Raw genomic sequence first — 21,328 nt, 5'->3', positions numbered from 1 at the left:
AAGAAAGATTCTGAGAAGATCCAGGACTCATCTTCAATACAGGTTTAAGGGCAGACAAATGAAACGGGTCTGCAGGTTTATCTTTTAGAAAGAGACATTATAGAGTCACAATGGAGACCTTTGCTGAAGGAGTAAATGATCTCCATTGGGGGAGGGAGGTTGGGAATTGTTTGGTTTTTTTTTTTTGAAACTTGAATGATATTTCAGCCACTTGCATGCAAGAACTTGTCTGCTGGTCTCAGAGGCCATTCACCACACAGAATCATAAAGATACCTATCCTCTAAACCCTCATTTTCCATTTAAGCAGCAAGCATAGTGCTTCCCTTTGGAAATCAGGGCCAAACAGCTCCATTTTGTTAGGAGTGGAAGGCCGGGTTAGAGTACTGCAAACATCAGCAGCAGATAGCAGAAAGCAGTTGAACAAGTTGAAGCTTTCTATTTGAGAGCAATTACTGCAGTTATACTCCTCTTGGCCCAGTCACAAAAGCAGAACCATGTTTACAAACTCTGGAGCCCTAATGCTGTTTGAGGGGAACTCTTTATGAATTAGCCCCACCTGACAATCTTTAGGAAGTCTGTAACACCAGGGAGTGGGGAGAGGGGCTATTTTTTGCCATGATTAACAGTCAACAGGCTGATATCTCCACCTACATGAGTCTGAACACTCATTCCACTCCTCCCCCAAACTAAGCAAAATCTAAACTGGAGGGGTGTGTGTGTGTACGCATATGGGGGTGGCAGAGGGAAATCTAGATGTCTAGACTACTAAGAGTCATTTCATTGCAAAAAGAGCACAAATAAAAACAACAGGTGAACAGGAGTCAGTCTTGGAGTTAATATACCAAATTTAACACCCAGGTAGAGACTCATTCCAGTAAAATTACCCAGCAACTAGGTGGAAGAATCCTACCAACAACCAGCTGCATGTATCTGAAAGATAAAACAACTTCAAGGAGGGACTCAAAGGGGTATTACAACACCTATTTGGCAGTGCCTAGTGTTTTGTGAAACAGGAGCATAGTGTGCTTCTCTCCAGGGTGATCAAACTACTAGGATCATGGCACACCTTACCAGATGATATACCTGTAGGAAGATCTTCAAGCAAAGGTTGAAGACACTCTGATCCTGCTGCAATGGCAGAATGCAGCAGGAGTTTCTCCACATGAAAGGGTTTTGATATATCACAAGACAGGAAGCATTTTAGCTGAGGAGTTCTCAAAATCATCTGAAGTCACATATAAGCTTTAGCTAATGCCTGTAAAACAGTGACCCATTTTCACAAAAGGCCAAAATGCCATGACTGACTAGAGATCGTCAAGGCAGAACATTAACACGGCCACCTCAGGCCACACAAAAGCAAAGAGAAAGACCTCTGGAGATCCAACTACATATGAGAAGCTAAACTGTTGGAAGGACTCCACAAGCTTCTTGTAACTAGACAGAAACTCAAAGCAAATCTCAGCCAAGTCAACCTTGTGACAGATGACAAGTCTTAGAGATGTATTTGCTCCCGATACCTCAGTGATACTTTGACAGCACTCTCTGTCAGACAGCTGCTGCAGCCAGGGCAGCAGCACCCCTGAGAAAAAATGAAGCATGCACCTCACCAATAGTTTTCACAAGGCCAGAAACAAGTCATTAGTTTCTTATTTAGAAAACCTGAAGGATATCTGACCAGGCAGTAGTCATGTGAGGATTTCATCTGAAGAAAAGTTCATCGGCTGTCTACTCTCAGCTCACGGGACACTAAAGGTTCTAGAAGAGCCCATCCCTATTTTAAAGCAGTGCCTTTCACCATTACACACATAGCAGTAATGCTAGTCCAGTGGAACAGAAGTAATACTTGCCTCTGCTTTTTATAGCTGTCTGCTATTCATCCCCACCCTACTCCATCCCCCCTCCCCTGATTCCAGCATGTACACATCTCTGTACTCAGGGAGATTAAGTTCCAACTATGAAGTCCAAGCTGCCAACTGTGGCCACTTAAATTTGAACAAACACTGAAGGATTGACTTCCAAGTCATTTGTTTTCCTTATACTTTCAGAACTAAACAAAAAAAGCATCAGTGAAAATTCTGCTACTCGGGTACAAGGACTCCCACAATCACTCCCAAAATCTTTGTCAAGATTTTTCAGCAAGAAACAAGAATATCAATGTTTAATACCAGTTCATGTTATCAAATTTGTCAGTTTTCTTGAAACACTTCTATTTTACTGCAAATGCCTCCTGCCTATGTCATCTCCAGGCACCTCCTCTGAGACAAGTCTCAGCAAAAGTACTGGTTTATAAAACTAATCAATACATCAAGGGAGACATAGAAAAATCTTTTCCCCAACTGGATAAGCAAGCTTAATATTCATGAAAAAAGTAAGCCATTTCATCTTAGATGAATGACCAGTAACTACAATTTTATTCTAGTTACTAGAATAGTGACATTCTAGGCAGTCTTTAAACTACTACTTAATCTTATCATTTCTCTTTCCACAGTACCTTTCAGAATTCTCTGTACCAACTGTCATAATGGGAGTATAGTGTTGCATATCTCATTATTTTAACTTCCAGCCTTGTTGAATGTAAACTAATTTTCAGAGAGCCTCACATAACCCTGAGTTAATGACACCTGTGACCTTGTTCTTCTGTGCAAATCTGTATTGATAAGGTTTCCCAAAATACATCTTGCAACTTGCCGGTTCCACAACCAGTTACTCCTTCAACCCACCAAAGCCATCTTGCTCCTAGCTAAGCGAGTTCCCTTCACAAACTCAACACAAGTTCTTTGATCAGATTACATTAAGAGATCTGCCTCCCACTCTCACCCATGTCTTGACTATTTAATATTCAGATGTCTGTTGGAAAGAGCATCCTGGAGAGAAAGGGAGGCTAGAGAACAGGGCAAACAACAAGGAAAAAAGATATCCAGTGCTACGACACTGTGCAATTCTGTAAGTGAAGGTGGAGGGAAGCAGTGTGGTTCCCCTGTTCTCCCTCTCCCATGAGATGGGATGAACAGCAATCCCCAAGAGGAGGATGTCAGAAATCAAAGGTCCAGAGAAAGGCAAGAAGGAACAAAGAGTCAAATTATTTCCACAAGAGAAATGCACGAGTTGGTCAAACCTCCATAGCCTAGAAGAGACACAAGGGGAATATGCAACAGAAGCCTACAAGGCTTCAGAAAGAGACCCTGGGGATGGTTAGGAGTAGATCATCTGTTTTCATGTTCTTGACACAAAAGGCATGAAAGTAAGCTAATAGGATCCATGGCCAGAAGAAATGAAGAAAAGATGGCACTTGAGGCAGAAATTTGCAAAACAATACATAGGTTGCCTAAGTGCAAAGTGGTTTTAAGAGTTTTGTGGGTCCAAGGACAGTGTGGCAGAAATACTTCAGAGAGACCAATCACAGTTAGCTCAGGAAGGTCCCAGGTTGAAAACAAAGCTTGAGAGAACACAGAACAGTTTTCTATATTCTTGCCCTTAGCCTCTCATCGACATTTGCTTACATTCCCTGAACTCTGACTTCAGTATAGGTGCAGTTCTGAAGCAAGTATTTTGCTTTTTCTAATGGCTGACATTAAAACAAAAGAGTAGTAAAATAAATAAAATGATTACACTGTAGAATCTTGCATGCCTGCCTGAGTCATTACCACTTATCCTAGGGTAATCAAAATTGTGCCCAAGGAGTGTTTGAGGAAAAAAAAAAGGACCCAGGATAAACAAAGCACAGTTCTAAATCAGATTTATAATTATATTTCAGAACTCCTCTTTGAAAACCATGACAGAAGAAACCATAACTGAAAAATCTAATTAGATCCTCCTTTCTGCAATACTGAAATGTCACATGAAATAAAACAAATGCAAAAATCACCAACCCTTGTATGAAATTCAGTCAGGTACCTGTTGCAGCAAACACAACATATGCTATTCAGAAAAAAAAAAAAAAAAAGGACAAGCTGAGTTAAAGCTACTAATTGGAGACCTTACTATTTGGAATAAAGGAGGACTGCAGGCTTCTGAAACTTCCCCTGAGGAAAAGGTAATCCAGACAGTCTTTTAATAGTGATTAAGTCAGGTGACACAAAGCAGAACATTCTGTCATCCAAGGCAAGGTAACAGAAATGCTTGAATACACCAAGCATTTATCCTTTAACTAGAGGAAGACTGACAAGTGTCAAGTGAAATACTAAGCTTACCAAATTTTCACATAAAAATTCATCAGCGCATTTGTGACAAAAAAAACGGTTTAAGTATAAGAAAACTGGTACTTGTCTTGGAGAGACTAAACCAAGGTTTACACAAAAAGGTAACTGAAATAATTCGGCAATTCATCTCCAAACTTCAGCTATTCTATTTACATTAGTCCAAATCAATCCCTATTGGGTTCTATACAGCATAGATGAAGGCTGGTGCTATTCCTAATTAAGCCTCCTCCACTAATAAAGTGATTGTGCACTGTCTGTGTGTGTCACTGAGCCAAGTTCACACTAGCCAGACATGTTCTTCCACACTAGCTGAAAAGCAAGCAAGAAATACCTCCCCCATTAAAAGCTGGGACTTTCAGTAACTCAGGACACCATCTAAGAAGGAACAAAACAGCTTTCAAAACATCACTCATATACTCTTAGGAGAATTAGGGCAAGAATAGAATAGAAAGGGTGAAAATTAAGTTAGCATGACTGGCACAAAAACTGTGAAGGCAACAGCATCTGTGACAGTCTGGAAATACCAGCTAAAAAAAGTGATAGAACTTTAGAGCTGAAAGGGATTAAAAAGCAAAAAACAGTCATAGACTTGCTGCAGAACTTCCTCTAACTTGACTGAACTATCCTCAATGCAACACTGCTATCTGTAAAACCTATTTTCAAATACTGAAAGGGAATATTGCCATTACTCAAGGTCCCAGACAAACTACAGGAAGAAGCAGACTCTTCGGAGCAAACCAGATTAATTGTCTGGATTTCCAAAAGATGCTTCTAGATACACTGCATGGATACCTAGAGTGCTCCTGATAAAGGGAAATGTAGATGTATCTGCTTAGCCCTTCAGATACCTCAGTACCTGTGTACTTGACAGTTGCTACAGTTTCAGTCCAGGGCTCAGGCAACACAGCTTCAGAATTTGAGCAGAGATCAGAATCCTTACTGACCTCAGAAAACACAGTTTAGACCAGAATAAACAGGGGTAAGGAAGTAGGAATTAAGACACAATAAGCCTTCTGGATCCATACCTATAGAGGTAAACCCATTTCAGGTAACCTTGTTCATTTGAACTTTTGCACACTGTCCAGTAGGGAAAAAAATGCCTTAAAAGTTTTGGTCAATAAGCACAGAAGACCTTGTCCTTCAGGTCTCTAACAAGTCATATGAAAAGACTTGCAGAAACTCAATACCATTCAACACCTCAGTGAAACTGCTTTTGTTCCACATAAAGGAATCCCACCTCACCCTGCCTATTCCAATCTGCAACAAAGAACACGGCAGATGCATCTTGGAGGTGATACTTAGATTTACTGGCCAGAGGCCTAGCATCCCATAAAAAGCTTTAGGCATGTGGAAAACAGGTCTCAAAAAGGACAGGTCCTCCCAGCTGCCAGAGCTCTGTTCACACATGACCACTGTGAAAGAACAATTGACACTATAAAGAAAGATGATATGTGCACGAAGTCAAATGCACCTGAAAGCAGTCTTAACAAGCCACCCTGATCATCACTTTGCTTTGTTACAAAATGAGATGAGAGCTAATGATGACCACAGAATACAGAAGAGTTAGTGTGACCAGCAAATACCAGTGCTCAGAAGAACCATCAGTCATCCTTCCTACTGCCACAGCTCCCCTCTGCTGGTTAATTTACCCAGCACATCTCTGTGCACTAAACCTTTATGTAGTCTGATTAAAAGGTAACAAATGTTTAGCTAGCCTTTGATACGGGTGTTCATGTGCCTGTTCCAATGAGGTTCTGGAATGCATATTGGGATACAAAATAGTATCAGCAAGCTTTCCTTCTACACCTTAGAAGAAATTAGTAGAGAAGCCAGTCAACCACCAAAACTATTTTAAATATAACAGCTACCAACCAAAGCAATGGAATTTGGTATGGTACACTACAACCATACAAGAGGAAGAGACAGCATCCTACTATCTTACCTGAGAGCAGTCAAACAAGTATCACTCTGTATTGTAACTCTTTCAAACAGCAGAGTCTAGTGTAACACCTCCAGGTTACATTTCTGGAGTTTCTAGAGCAGAAGCAGCAGGAAGGAAAATGAAATTATCCCTACATGCATCAATCCTGAAAACATGCTAGAACCTTAAATAACAGCCTTCTCTTCCATCCTGAACAGGAAGAACCCCAGGTATTGATTTTTAATTGAGATTAAATCATAAATTATACACAAGAGAGCAGAGTAGCAATTCCAGTAGATGGTTTTTTTTGCTAGTATCCAGTTTTACTGGATGACAACAACAAAAAACTAACTAACCAAACAAAAAAAACAAAACCAAACAAGCAACAAAACCAAAACACACTGATTTAGATGGAGAGTCATAGGATTAAGTGTAAACAGACACTTTGCCTGATCATTACATAAAAGGAAATAAACAAGCTACATCTTCAGATACTTTCATGACTTCCCAGCTAATATAACACAGTCCTCTCCCGCACAGCTGGAGCTAGCACTAGCATTTTCCAGAAATCCACTGAGCTAATCCAATAGCAAAGAACAGAAGAAAGTATTGATGAAATTAGAGAACAGAGAAAAAAGCCTTTTATAAAGAGACATGTACAACACCAGGCAGACAGTTGGGTACCATCTCAGCATCCTTCTATTAGATTTCAGCAGAAGCTTTCAGTCCTGCTACCACCTTTGAACTGCTTCAGACAAACTTGATATTAACCAAGTATCCACGTCCTACTCTTTTCCTAAAGTTTTGGAAGAAGTCCAAGATAAATTGAGCCCACTATACATACACTTTCTTGTTGCATTAATGAAAGTGTAGCTAGATTGTCTCTTTTGAAGTGTGTGTAACAACCATGAAGACCCATTAACGGTTAGTGCAAGACTTGTTTTATGCTAATATTTAGAATTCAAAGATGAACTAGTAATTAATACTGCTCTTCCCCTCCCCTCTGCTCTCCATGTGGCATGGGTATTAGTGTCCTCTGGGCACTTCAAGCCATGCATCATTATAATTTCAACTTGAAGTCAAGAGGGAATTAAGCTAACTATGTAATAACATACTTTAATTATTGTTCTAAACACAGAACACCTGCATGCACTCTTTTGTATTGGAAATATGCATACTAAGAAGGTAAGCAAATACATTAAAAAAAAAGATATGCCCCCAAGTTCTGTGTATGCAAAGTTCCCAGGAACAGAGAGTAGTGTTTTAATCTTACCCCTTTTAAATATTGTTAGCTGCTGATAGCACTGCAATCTTTCCCTTTGTTTTTGAAAAAGCAAATGCCCACAAAACCAATTCCAGCTAATGAGCCTAGATGTCTTGCCTTAGGAAGAGGAGAGGCCCACACTCAACCTCTGCTCCTAAGGGAGTGGGGATTACAGCATCGTTTTTCTAAGTCCTCTTCATCTCTCTCATCAGTCCTACCCAACTGAGTCACCTCTAGAGCTACTTGGGCAGCAGCAGTCACAGCTGAAAGAGGACAAATGAGATAAAGACTCTACTGCCCCACACTAACAGCAACCCCTGACTGATTAAATATTCATACAGATCCAAACAAGACACATCCCAATGCTGTGGGCTCTGAGCACAGCTATCATTACAGATCTTCTCATCATAAAGCAACACAATTGTCTCAGTTTTATTGCTACTTGAGTCACACGACAGCTTCAGTCAATTTGAACTTCACATTTTCACAAGAGACTTATCAAACAGATTGTAGATCTGCTCGTGGCTAGTAACAGAAGTGTCATTAATCCAGAGAAAAGGAATAACACACCTAATCTGTCCTTCATTTCAGCCCCAAGTGAAACACCAGCTCAGTTTTCAAATTCTGCAAATGGTAAAGAGGCTGGCAGAGAAGTCAACAGATAGAAAGCACCTTATTTTAGTTCTCTGTACATTTGCAGGAAGAAGTTGAGCAGAAAAGTAAGAGTCACCACTCTAAGAGTGGGTGCAAGATCTTTCATGCAGATCCAACTCATGCAAGGAACTTGAATAAAGGATTAAACAGGGACTATGCACACATTTAAATACACATGGTAGAGGCAAAGTTTAGTTGGGAAAAAATAAGTCTATAAATATGTTCCTGAAAAAAAATCTTGTATCATATTCCAGCAGCAAGACTGAATCTTCTGAACAATACTTTATGGCTACAGTAAATCTTTATCACATGCTTGCAGCACCAACCACCACATTGTATTTAATTACTCTTAAAAATTAGTTGCTTACAGCAATAGCATAGGTAGCCCACAATTCCACGGTATCTATTTGAATATATGACAACAGCCATGATCAATCCCACCATAACAAAGCAGCATCTGAACTTTAATAACCAATCATATCTTTCATATTCACATAAGCTGGAGGGGAATCTGATACAGTTTTTTACTACTACAACTCAGACAAACCTCACAAATGGGCACACCTTCGGAAGGAAAGGGTAACAAGTGTAGCAAAGCACATGAAACAGCCTTTGAAAGTAAGCACTTGCCCTGTAAATTTACTCTAAGCATGTAAATTCAGAATGCTTCTCTATTTTTTTTCCACCCTTCTCCTCCCATTGACATGGATCTGGAAGCTATGAAAGGCATATTATCTCAGCAAGTCTTCAAATTCATTTCATTGTTGACCCCTAGTTACTCCTCTGGTGGGTAACAAGGTTGCACTCTTTCCTCATAAGGATGAGTATCAATGGAGAACAGAACGAAGCCATCTAAAGTAACCTAATATTAGCAAAACCTGGAGACTAGTTTTGCTAGTCCAAAGCTGGACTTGTATCTCAAAAGTAGGTACTAGTGACTATTTTTCAGTTTCAGTACTTCATTTACCACTCATTCTGCTGTTCTGACTTCCCCAGACTCCTTGTCAAGCTGAAGTTTCACAGGCTACCAAATCTTGAAAATCCATCCTAAAGGCTCAGGGACAAACAAATTATTGCTGATAGCAAGCTACCACAAGTCAAGACTATTGCTTCATGCCAGCTAAAGCTTATTTTGTTTACCTTATGTTTCCAGTGATCTAGGAGTAAATATGAACAGCTTGAGATCAGTTAATATGCAAGTTTGTACTTCTGTCTAAACCCTGTGACAATCAAGGGGCAACCACCTTACCCCTCACCTCTTATAGAGCAAGAGGGATATGAAGAGACTACAAGATATAAACCATACAGCCCTGAAGTTATCAGGGTTACTTAACAGCAAACATCAGAAGGCACTGCAGGAGCACTAAACATTTGACAACCAACACCTTAGGTGTGCGTCCAAGTCTAAACATTTCAGTTTCCCTACTTCCTTCCCTTCTTCACTTTCTGGTAGGAGAAAGCACCAATATGTGGGGATGAATCACAGAAACAACACTCTGTTCTACAAAGGTCTCCAACGGCCAAATACAATACTAAAATATTTGGGGTCTATATATAAACATATGATTTAAACAACAGTTTATAACCAACAGAAGGGTGCTATCAGGTCATTGTTGTGTACAAAATCTAGTCATTACTGAGGGGCAACAGACAGCTATACTTGCTCTTAACAGTTCAAGTAAGCATGGTCAGACTTCTAGACTTTGCTGATTGCATGTAGCCAGTTACAGTAAAAATTCCATGTTGTAATACAAGGAAAATCATGTTATTGTAACATAAGGGAATCAAAACCATAAAAAGCACCATGTTTTTTTTGTTTTTTGTTTGTGGGTTTTTGTTTGGTTGGTTTGGGGGTTTTTTTGTTGGTTTTTTTTCTACATGGTATAAGAGAAAGAAACTGACACTAAAACCTATTTATTAAGCAGTAGCATAGGTTACCAAACCAGTGCTGTTAAAATTGTCCTCAATCAATAGAAAGAACAGTAAGTGGTACCAAAAATTGAACACTCCAGAAAACTTATACTTCAGTCTTGACTGGAGTAGATCAATAATTAAGCTATTTAAGTATTTCTCAACTTACTGCTCAAAGCACATGTCAATCAAGTCTTCCAAGGATGAAGAAGTTCCCTAATTAGAACTTAAGTTTTTCATCTGCAATCCAGGACCTTTTACATTAAAAACGTAGATTGGGTTTTAAGGTAGACATTTCAATTTTATGACGCTATAACCAGAATCATATATATTTGGGGGGGGGGGAAGACTGAAAGAATCCTGTTTGATGTTTTAGGTTAACTGCTACCTTGTACAATAGTTCACTGCAATTTGCATGAACAGAACTGCTTTGGAAGGGGTAAGAAAAGCTAGCTCTACAGCATCAATATCACTATTGCCTACTCACTAAGTTTTAAAAATGTAAAAACTATGCAATCTGAACTTTAGATGCCTAGAGTTACTTAAGCTGGTGTGTTCACAGTACTAGAAAAGTACTGGAGAGACTAAAGACCTAGTGGACTATCTGGAACTAGATGAGGCATTGCAGGAACAATTTAAGCATAATAATAATAATCAATTAGTAACATACTAAACAAAACCCACCAGAACACATCCGGCTGGGAACAACAAATATATAAAATCAGGACTTTCAAGCCCGAAGCAGGATGTAAACAGATTGCAGTTTATCTACTAATACTCCAGTCTTATCTCAGATTTAAAAAAAAAAAAAAAAAAAAAACACAAACCAACTTCAGAGAATGAGCACCTGTGCATCTGTCCAAGGGGCATATAATTGCTTACTCAAGGACTATTAGGCTGTTTCTTAGCAACCTCAGCAAGCTCTAATCAAGTAAGACTAAGATTGTCATTTAGCCTTGAAATGCCTTGCCCCTTCCATCTAATACAGCATTCTAACTGCTCTTGAGAAGCAAACAGTCATTTCAACCACAGATAAAAATCAAGGCTTGCTATGTGTTTCAGCTCAGAGTTCTTGTTATCAGATCTTCATGTTAAATATGCTTTTTACATTTTATTTAGCATCTGAAACAGCAACTAATAAAATAAACATTTAACTTTTCTCCCTTATATACAAATTAAAGGCTAACTATGACTCTAAAGAAAACCCTTGGAAACAAAGTTTAATAAATGAGCATAAGGTATAGCTCAACTCTCGAAAAACAAGATTTTATAACTGTAAAACATTCCACAGATATGATTACAAAAAAAAAATGCTTAATATCAAAAGCAGCAGTAGAGACATTTCAGGTAAATAGCAAGCATTTCTCTCAGAGCCAGATGGTATTTAAATCTTTGGTGATGGTGAAGTGTATCTACTATGTTGCACACATCAGATTTCTAAATTTAAACACCTTTAAGCAAAATCTGGCCATCAGACCAGAAAAAAAAGCCCAAGGCACTGGAGTAATTAAAAAAAATAAACTCATCTGTTTAGTCCTAGTCTACATCACTGCTTGTCTGTATTATCAATGGACAGAGTCTCCACTAAAGACAGCACCTTTAACCATTAAGTTTTATATACAGTATTTTTTCTTGTACAGTAAGCAAAGACACCACAAGTCTGTGGTTAAATCAAGGATGGTCACCCCTCCCTGACACAAGGTGGTTCTACACAAGAGCCATCACAGCACTCTCTTCAGCTCTCTCCATCCCAACAGGTCTCCCTGGGTGTACAGAGGGGAAGGAGCAGCTCTCAGAGCCCCCACACCCCACGGGAGGCAGAAGTTCAATCCTGCCCAACATGAACTAGCAGAGATGTTCTTAGGTACCCACACTGGTTCACTCCCCACCCCCTGGGGGCAGTGGTGGGGTGGGGGTGTTCAGGCCCCACCTGATGTGGGTGTTCAGCTCTCACGTGAGACCTGAATGTGCAGCTCAAAAACACTGAATGAACTTGGCAGACACCACTGCCAACAGTCACCTCTGACCAAAGACTGACCTGTTTTAGACACCCACTAATCAGAAGCCAGACCAGAGGATGACCATCAAAGGTTTATCACAGTGCAGAAGAGGAAGGGAGGGCTGGAGTTACTGCCAGGGAACAGTAGCAACTATCCTTCAAGTAAGCAAATGGCTAAGTACTAAGGAGCCAGAAGCAATGCCATTATACCCTTATTCCTCACTCCCTGAGGCAGCACCTCTCCTTCCAAATTGATGCTCTCAAGCTCCTTCCAGATCAGAGGATTATTAGTAACTAGAACTGGAAAGGAACGAGGGAAAGTAAATGTGTGTGCTGGCAGAAAAGGGAGGGTCACTTTCTAGTCTCCTCAGCAGGCTAAGCAGCTCTGAACTAGAGCAGGCAATGCAAACAGGACCCACACAGAGTTGACAAAACATTGGGCTTGTTTTCAGAAGAGAGGGGAGGGAAGCTTTCTGGCACACAATAACGTAAAGTGTCTGCAGATGACTAAGAATACGGTGTGATCATAGCTGCTTTATGAACTTAGAGTAGTTTTTAAAGTATGTTCATAGCATGTACTCCAGAGCCAACACTCACACAAATCAACACCTAGAGGAAAAACAAGAGGAGTCAGACTACACAAAAAGGATGAATTCCACTCATCTCACCTACACGCAGTGACTCAATGGCATCGCTCAACAGAGGGGCCAGACAGCCACTGGCCCACAGGGACAGCACAAAAGTAATTTTAAAGGTTAAAAAACAAAATCACAATTTACCCTACATACCTGTCTCAAATACAATCCTTCTCATGCAAGAAAAATTTTGTGGCAACAGTACAGATTAACAACAAACAGATTAAAAACTCACTCACTACGCTCTTTTGGTATTTTTTACATCCAGAAAATGTACTTGTTTCCCATAATTTATTGTTTGGCAGAAGCTTAATTTTTGCAGCTTTTGTGCCGACATCCAATGAACTCCAGTAGTAATTCAAAGTGAGCTGGACTTTTATCAGGAATACAAGCAATAGCATCAAACACAGATTGTAGCTTTGGCCACACAAAGTTCCTCAACATCTACACTAACACTTGAACTTCACAGGATCACTCAGGCTGCCTACAATACAGTGGGAATGCAGCCCAATTAGGCCAAATATCACAAGTCTGATATAACACAACCAATTACGGTCTTACCCCAAACAACTATGCTCTAGATAAACCTGATAGTTTAAGATTAAAGCTACAAGTAGTCATGTCTTCAGCAAACCTTTCATATGCAAACTTTTTTTTGAGAAAACAGGATTTGAAACATCTTCAAACAGTCCAGAGAAAGTGCTATAAAGCCTCCGCTGCCCTGCAGTGACTCAAACATGCTCTGCTTCTACTTCACCCTCTTCTCCAGCTCATATCCTCTACTGTAAGAGTAATCCTGACTACTTTAATACCTATTCCATTTTCAGTCAAAGATTTAATGCCCACACCAGCTGTGTGGCAAGGAGTGTAGCATTTCACAGATAGGCTGGCTGGAGCACCTTCTGGAATAAAGATTAGAAAGTCAACTAGAGGTATACAAGAATACCCACTCTCAGTGGCTGGGAGGTGAGGGAGTTTGTCTGCAAGTTTTAACTTCAGCCTCAATGTTTCCAATAAATAAGCAGGTGTTTATTTAAGGAAGCTTTCAAGGAGTATAAATAGAAGTGTTCTTTACTATCTGACCATCTCTGTGACATTCAAAAACCCCTCCAGAACTTTGAGGTATAAAGTTTAAATAGTTAGGAGAATACTGTCCTTTGAGGCATATTTATTTCAAAGACATAAGAAATTCTAGATTTAGTGACATCAATGCATGAAAGATTAAGAGTGCAAAGAGAATTTCTGCTTAAAATTAGAAGACAGATTTCCTATAGTTACATGAAACTTAAGTCTTTAGACTTTCTATTCTGGGCAAGCTGCAAATAGTTGCTGGCACACACAGCATGCCAATAATAAATCCCTTTTTCAAAGAGTGGTTCTGAAGTGGTTACCATTAAGGCCTTGATTCTTTTTTAGAGGTGACACCTGCAGCTGCTATTGAAATCAACTGGAGTTGTCACTACCCAGCACTGCTGAAGTCACTCTCTAAAACATCACCTGATTATCTTCTTTTAAGAAAGAGCATAACAAAACCTGAGAACTACTCTTTGCATTTATGTAACTTGAAACCAAAGGGATATCGTTTATATAATAAAACCATTCCCTCGACCTCTCATTTCTGATCAAAAAGGTTTCAAGGCAAAAACAGTACCGAGCAGATGGAAGCATACAAATTCCCTAATCTAGCTCCCCAAAACTGAGGAAACATAGATCCATGTTTTCTGATCCACAATATATTTGTTCATAAATTGCAAAAAGCAGGGAAGGGCTCTACAAGTAAAAGGACTGCAGGTGTTTTGGCAAAATATGAAACACTTTGGCATGGCAGTTCCACAGGAGTCCTAGAGTCTGCTGACAAGTCCATCAGGCAGTCAGTAATCATGCACCAAGTTCAGGGGGGGAAAATAAAATAAATAAATAGTCAAGTAAAAAAAAAGGAAGCTCTGTGCTGTCAGCAAAGCCTTCCACCTGGGGGGAAAAAAACTTAGGCTGCTAGCGAAGAAGACATTAAACATTTATGTTAAATAGTCAGTATATAGCTACTAACTACAATACTTTTTCCACACTGATTTCCTCTGCTAACAAGGTGTGATGCGTGTACATTATAACCCATCACCACACCAGGTGAATTTCACATTTTGGCAGAAGGTCTTGCTCTTAATTCCTTCTTATTCCCTGCCCTAAGGTCTTGCTTGCAACTGTGCTTTTGCATGCACTTTAATAAAGGAGAGTATCAATGGAGCAAAGAACAATTAATTACAGGTAAAGCCTGCTGTGTCTCACTTGATGCTTCATTTGTCTAATTGTAATCCTTTTTGTGAAAAAAACATACCTACTGTTCCTCTGGCACAGCTGTGTAGAAGGACCTTTTCCAGTGCTAAACTTTAACCTGCCTAATTTTTAAGCCGATGGGTTGTCATCCAAGCTGACAGGATGCATGTTTACTCCATCAGGGAGCAGCGAGTAACCTAATCCAGGATATTTTCATTACAAAGCCTCAAGATCCTGATCAGAGAGCAGTGATGGCTGTGTTGAGACAGGAGGTAGACCAACTGTGGATCTACCAGCCAAACAAAAATAGACAAGAGCATTTCCTACAGTCAGGCTATATCTACAGGCACCAAGGATCCCAGATAGTGAGCTTCAAGGCTAGATGCCTTCCAGGGCCTGAACACATTCGTTTTTCAAATTAGAAGGATTGAGAGAGCTTGACGAAGATTCCTAAACTTAAGCAGACAACACGTGGAAGTGCCAAACACAAAGCTGTACCCATTAAGCAATAAAAGCTGTAAGGTCAAGTATTCCTGCTCAGGTTTTGGCAGGGGAGGAGATGGGTTGCTTTCTAAGAATTTTATCACTTACTGCTGCAGCCAAGTTATCCTCTCAGCAGTTTTACATATTTGATGGTTCATGCTCCTGTATATGCTTTAGATCAAGGCTGAGCCCCTCCAGGCATTTGGATGAGACTCTCATGTGGACTGAATATGGATGAAACTCACACAGAGCCTGGATATGAAAAATATATGCATTTTTAATCTACCTGAAAGTTAACAGTACTTCAGAAGTTTAGAAAGTGTTGCTACAATCACACTCTAAACAGGAAAAAGCCTTAGTATAGTGCTCACAAAAATAATTAGTTGCACAATTCTAGTGGGGAAGGCACCCTTTACTCAAGCAATTTGCGAGGGCTGCCTGAACCTCTACTACCTCTCCTTCAGATAGGTACACAGAGTCCTAGCTAAGTACTAAGGGAAAAAAAGAGATGAAAATGCTTGTTTCTGCTACTTATCTCCAAAGCCCTGAACTCTGAGGTTCACTTGGGGAGTTCAGAGTACACAGCACTCATATGTGCACTGCACTGACTGTCAATCACAGTAGGATCTCGAAAACAGAGGGGCTGAGAGGAGCTAATGATGCATACTGTAATACATGATTTCAACATCCACAACTAGTCAGAACAATCCCTCTATATGACTAATTAACTGAAGTAATGGATGCCATACCAATATTTATGGTACAGGAAAAGCTGTGAATTCCCTGAGGGAAAGAACAGGGTGGAGGGAAAAACCACACACACAACTCCATTTCATGCCATCTTGCAAAGGAGTACAAAAAAATGGTTCCACCCATCCAGCAGAATGTCTATAGTTCAGAGCATCATTTTCAGCACTAACCTTCAATTAACCCCAAATCTAAAAGTCTGCCAATAACCTAACTGCTATTGATAAATATTGCTCTGCCAGGTATTTCTGAAGCTTCAGTGTCTGAACAAACAGCTTTGTGCTAGGAAAAAAAAATGCTAAGACTAATGAACTTAAACTGTGTAACTGATTAGAATCCATTCTTCAAAGCTACTTGGAATTCTTCTGTCTTTTTTGTTTTAAAGTTGCACATAAATTTTAATTGCATCATTTGTTTGTTAACAATCTCAAACAATCATTAAGCTTCAAGTTTTACAGCAGGAGGCAAAGAAATAAATGTGAGGTAGGTGGGTGAAGAAGACAGCTGTATTGTTCTAGCCGTTCCTCAGCCTCTCCCACTGCCAGATTTCTGGGGATGATGTATCCCAAGGTAGCAATTTTAAGAACTTTTTGGCAATATCCCAAGCTCCCTCTTGCAAATCAGAGATCAGACTAATGATATTAAAAAAGAGAGACAGGAAATAGGAATAAACTGGATAACTGACACTGTAACAAACACCAGAAGTCACTGAACTCTGGTACCGCAGTTTTACAGAAGAGACACTTGTCCAAATTTTGGAATAAAATTTTACCTTGTAAAATTAAAAAAAGAAAATCAGTAAACCAAAACAAATTACTTTTCATGAAACTACTTGCTTTACAGCTACTGCTAACTCAGGACATGGCAATATCAAACAGACTTCAAGAAAACCTCCCTCAAGCAATTTAAGCATTACTACATTAGTCTCTAAATGAGGGAGTTATTGTTCAGATGAGGTTCAGTAAGAAGTGAACATATACCAATGCTGGCTTTCATTAGGGTTGGATTTTTTTAGTCTTAAAAATCCAAACTACAACTACTGAAAAAAGTCCTTTTCTCCCTGCCAACACCAAAGCAAATTTGTTTCAGAAGGACACAATTTCCAGTTCTCTTTACTCTTGCTCCTTCCCAGCATTTTATATAAGCAATAATTTCATTACTGTTGTATAGCAAAAATAAAAATCATATGAAAAGGCTATGCCCATTTTGTTGTTTCTTGTTTGCAAACTTGAATAGAGAGAATATTACTGGAGAATAATTTTGAAATTACCCCAGGGAGTTGAAACCTAACCCAGGAACTCAATCTACTTCAAAAGCCCCTTGTGTTAAACTAGCATTACAATTAAGCCTGTCCTTGCAGAGTCTACACTGCTTATGTACAGCTCTGACAAAGATGCTGTGCTCCCCATCAACAGACTGAACATCAAGAGTTAAGATCTAACTACAATATACAGGAGGGACTTCTTTTCCATAGGTGCATCCACAGACTGTTTTAAGAAGTACAACTACTCCAAAACCTATTTTTAGAACCGTGGGTAGGCTGGAAGAGTATTCAGTAAACCTTCCAAAAATCAGCTAGCCACCCACTAGACTGCAGTGGCACTGTTTAAATAAATTACAGGCTGCTTTGCAACAGCTGCAAGAAAAAAATGGTGGAAAAAACCCCGAGTATTTCAATTCTCTTAAAATGCTGGAGGCAACAACTCAAGAAACAGCAGCAGACAGGGCCCTGTACTGGAGACACTGCTTTAATTCACCTGCAAGAGGCAGGTCAAACAGGCCTTACTTAGGACCAGGTGAGCATAGAACAACAATATCCGGCAGCTGCAAGGTAAGAATGTGCTTATTCCAACAGAGAAAAATCCAAAGAAGGCTGGGCTTAGGGACCTGCACCACAAGGATTATCAAACTCTCCTCGTGTTTCAAGTAGCAATACTAGAAACTGGCAAAATAAAAGCGTGAGTTAAGTTACCTTTACTTCCTCATGCAGATAACATATAAAGTTTGAGGTGCTAATGTTACTGCAATCTCCTACTGAAGAGTTTACGATTTCATCAAGCCTCTATTAAATGGTCAATAAAGAGAAGAAAGAATATTAATTTTCCCTTTGATCTTACAACTTAAGAGCACAGTTCTAAATGCCCTGTTTTTATGGTATTGATTATACACATTAATAGGAACGTTTCCAAGTTCAACAGGCCACAGGACCAACAAAGGCCATCAAAACACCCCAACCTGGCAACCAGAGCTTAAGTGCCTCTGCACAGAAAAATTTATCGGTTGTACTGTATTTTTTTAACCATTTAACTGCTGCAAAACCCCCATCTCCAAATAACAGTCAGCTCTTAAGGCACGAGCATCAGGTCCCTAGCAGCACAGAAAGTTCACTGATTTACGTGGAGCGGGTTTCCTTTAGCTTGAAAGGCAAGTGAAGCATTTTTGCAACCCTGATCGCTCCTAGCTGGGGTTTTCCAAGTAGCAAAGATCCCGCGAGCTACCTGCGTTTCAGAGAGGTCAGCAAGGGCCATTTCATCTGTTTAGTCACCAGGTGCCAAACGCAGCCCGCAGGTACCGAGGCTCCCGATACGCATCTCCGCGCTCGGGCACCGCACCACCCCCATTCCTCAGCGCCTCGCAACTTGCCAGCTCCCACCCCGTGGCCCACTTGGAAGGGCCGAGGGCAACAGCTGTGAAACTCCCTGCAGGACCCTACCTGCCTGCAGCCGGGCAGGGAGCCCGGCCTTCCCTCCCTCCGCTCTCCACACCCAGCACCCCCAAACAGCAGGAGGGATCCGCCAGCCGGCAAGGACGGGGACCAGCGCTGGCCCCTGCGGATGCCCCATCCCTGGAAGCGTTCAAAGCCAGGCTGGACGGGGCTTTGAGCAACGCGGTGCAGCGAAAAGTGTCCCTGACTATGGTGGGGGGGTGTGTCAGACCCGGACGATCTACGCGGTCCCTTCCAACCCAAATCATTCCATGCGCCCCGCGGGGCAGGCGGCGCACGGGGCGGCGGGGGCTGAGGCAACGCACCCGAGAGCCCCCCACGAGACACGGAGGGGAGAGGAGGGCAGGGAAGGGCAGAGCAGCCGCGGGGTTACACACACACACACGGAGCCGGCGTTTGCGGGGTCTGAGCAGGGCTGCGCTTCGGGAGGAGGCGGCGGCTGCAACCCCCGCTCCCACAACCCGCGCCACCTGGGGAGACGGGGAGCGCCGGGCTCGCCCGGGTGCGGGGTGTCCCCCAAGTGCGGGGTGTCCCCTCCCAGCTCAGGTGTGAGGGTCCCTCAGGTGCGGGGACACCTCCCCACACAGACCCCTCCCCGCCTCCCCCCCCCCACCGCGGCCACGCGCGGCCCCGCCCGCGCCCCGGGGCCGCTCGCGCCCTCCGCGAGCCGCGGCACGCGCCGCGACCCGCCCGGCGGCAGCGCCCCCTGCCGGGGGCAGCCCCGCGCTGCGCGCACCCGCGGGCCCGGGCGCGCCACCACCGCTCCCCCCGGGGGTGGGGGGATTTTCACTCCTCGTTAATATCATTTCCCTTCGTTTAGCCTCTCGCGTTCCGTCTGCGGCAGCCCCCTCACGCCGCCAACCCGCCGGGCCGCTACCCGGAGCGCCTGCACAGCATCCCCCCCTCCCGCGCACCCCTCTCGGAGGGGCGAGGGCTGCGCACCCCCATCCCACCCCCGCATCCCGCTCCGCCGGCCGTGCCCCGCAGCCCCGGGAGGCGGCGGCCGCGCCCAGGCTGCGCACCGGCGGCTCGCCCCGCTCTCTTAACGCGGGAGCGGCACCGACGGGAGCGGGCGGGGGGGAACCACACACAAAAAAAAAGGGTGATAGCGACAGCGCGATCATCAACCTACCGGCCACGCGAACTGGAAGGGAATAACAATCCTGCCCGTCTCGGGGGTTCTGCCTTGGTGGGAGTATTTGTTGCTGTTCAAATAGAAAATATTTCCACCGAGAACGGGGGTAGATCCGAATCCGTAGTTGCAGGGTCCGACCGGCGTGATCTTGGCCTGATATTCCTTGAGGCAGACTTTCACGTAAGTGTCGCACTCGTCCCGGGAGCAGTCCTGGTTCTGGGGGCTTTTCATGCCATCGCAGCATTCCCCATTGAGCAACTCGCCGTTTACATTCCGCACCGAGTTAAGCTGCAGCTCGAAATAGCCCGTGGAGCGGGACACCTAAAAATAAAAGCCGAAGGGGAGAGACAGCCTCGTTACTACCGCGGCCGGGGGTGCAGCGCCGGCAGCGCGGGGCTTGCGGGTCCCCGGCTCCCCGCGACAACTTTCGCCGGCTGCGGGCTCAACAGAGAGACAGACAGATAGATGGATAGATATAATATTATATATATAAATTAGAAACGAGCAAGGTGGAAACGGAGCGGGGAGAAGGCAGAAGGGACCCGCGGACGCCCCGCGGCCGGAGCGGAGCCCCCCGCGCCCCGTCCCTACCTGCACGCAGGAGGCGAGGAGCAGCGCCAGGCCGAGCGCGGCGGCGCGGGGGGCCCGGCTCGGCCGGCCGGCGCCCCGCATGCCTCCTCCTCCTCCTCCTCCTTCTCCTGCCGCTGCCGCTCCGCGCCGCCGCCTCAGAGGAGCCCGCCGAGCCCACCGGCCACGGACCGGCGGCCGCTCGCGGCATGGGCGGCGGGGGAGCCGCCCGCAGCGCGCCGGGGGGCGCAGGGCATGGGCTGCCGGCGGGGCCGCCCGGAGCGCTCCACCGCCGCCGCCGCTCCCCTCCCGCGGGCTCCGCTCGCCCTCTGTGCGCCTCGGCTCCGCGGACACCCAACAAGTAGGTGCCGGAGTGACAGCTTCATTACCCATTCGCCGCCGCGGCCGCCGCCTTCATATTAATGAGGGGGACGGCCCGGCCCCGCGGCCGAGCGGGTGGGGCCAGCACCGCTCCCGCCGCGGCTCTTAAAGGGCGGCGGGCGGCCCTCGCTCCGCCCTGCCCTGCCCCGCCGGCCCCAGGTGGTGGAGGGGGATGATGAGGGATGCGGGATGCCTGCGGGAGGGGTACGCGCTCTCCGCGTGTCGGTGGATGCGGGGTGCGCGCACCCACAGTGTTAGAGGGATAGCCCTGGGATGGGTGTGTGTGCCCGCGGCGTGGAGGAGGGCGTAGGGTGGATGTACCTCTGGTTGCAGGGGAGCACGCGGTGCGTGCGCCCACGCTCGTGTGGAACTGCCCAGGGCGTATGCACAGATGGGCATGGAAGAGTACACACAACCAAGGAATGCTTGGGGTGG

General features: G+C 43.6%; 1 protein-coding gene across 1 annotated transcript in view; it reads right to left on the bottom strand.

Annotated features, from left to right (window-relative positions):
• Nucleotides 1-20,905, bottom strand: part of JAG2 (jagged canonical Notch ligand 2) — a 70,484-nt gene extending 49,579 nt beyond the window's left edge. Inside the window, exons 1-2 of the mRNA XM_051769985.1 lie at nucleotides 20,537-20,905; nucleotides 19,943-20,266 (exon numbers count right to left, since the gene is read on the bottom strand). Of these exons, the coding sequence (XP_051625945.1) occupies nucleotides 19,943-20,266; nucleotides 20,537-20,905 (693 nt within the window). The remainder of the gene's footprint in view (nucleotides 1-19,942; nucleotides 20,267-20,536) is intronic.
• Between the last annotated feature and the right edge of the window lie 423 nt (nucleotides 20,906-21,328).

The sequence above is a fragment of the Manacus candei genome, unplaced genomic scaffold (genome assembly GCF_025592945.1).
Source record: "Manacus candei isolate 608988 ecotype Guabito, Panama unplaced genomic scaffold, ASM2559294v1 h1tg000113l, whole genome shotgun sequence".
Taxonomy (NCBI): Eukaryota; Metazoa; Chordata; class Aves; order Passeriformes; family Pipridae; genus Manacus; species Manacus candei.
This window is presented reverse-complemented; position numbering and strand designations above follow the sequence as displayed.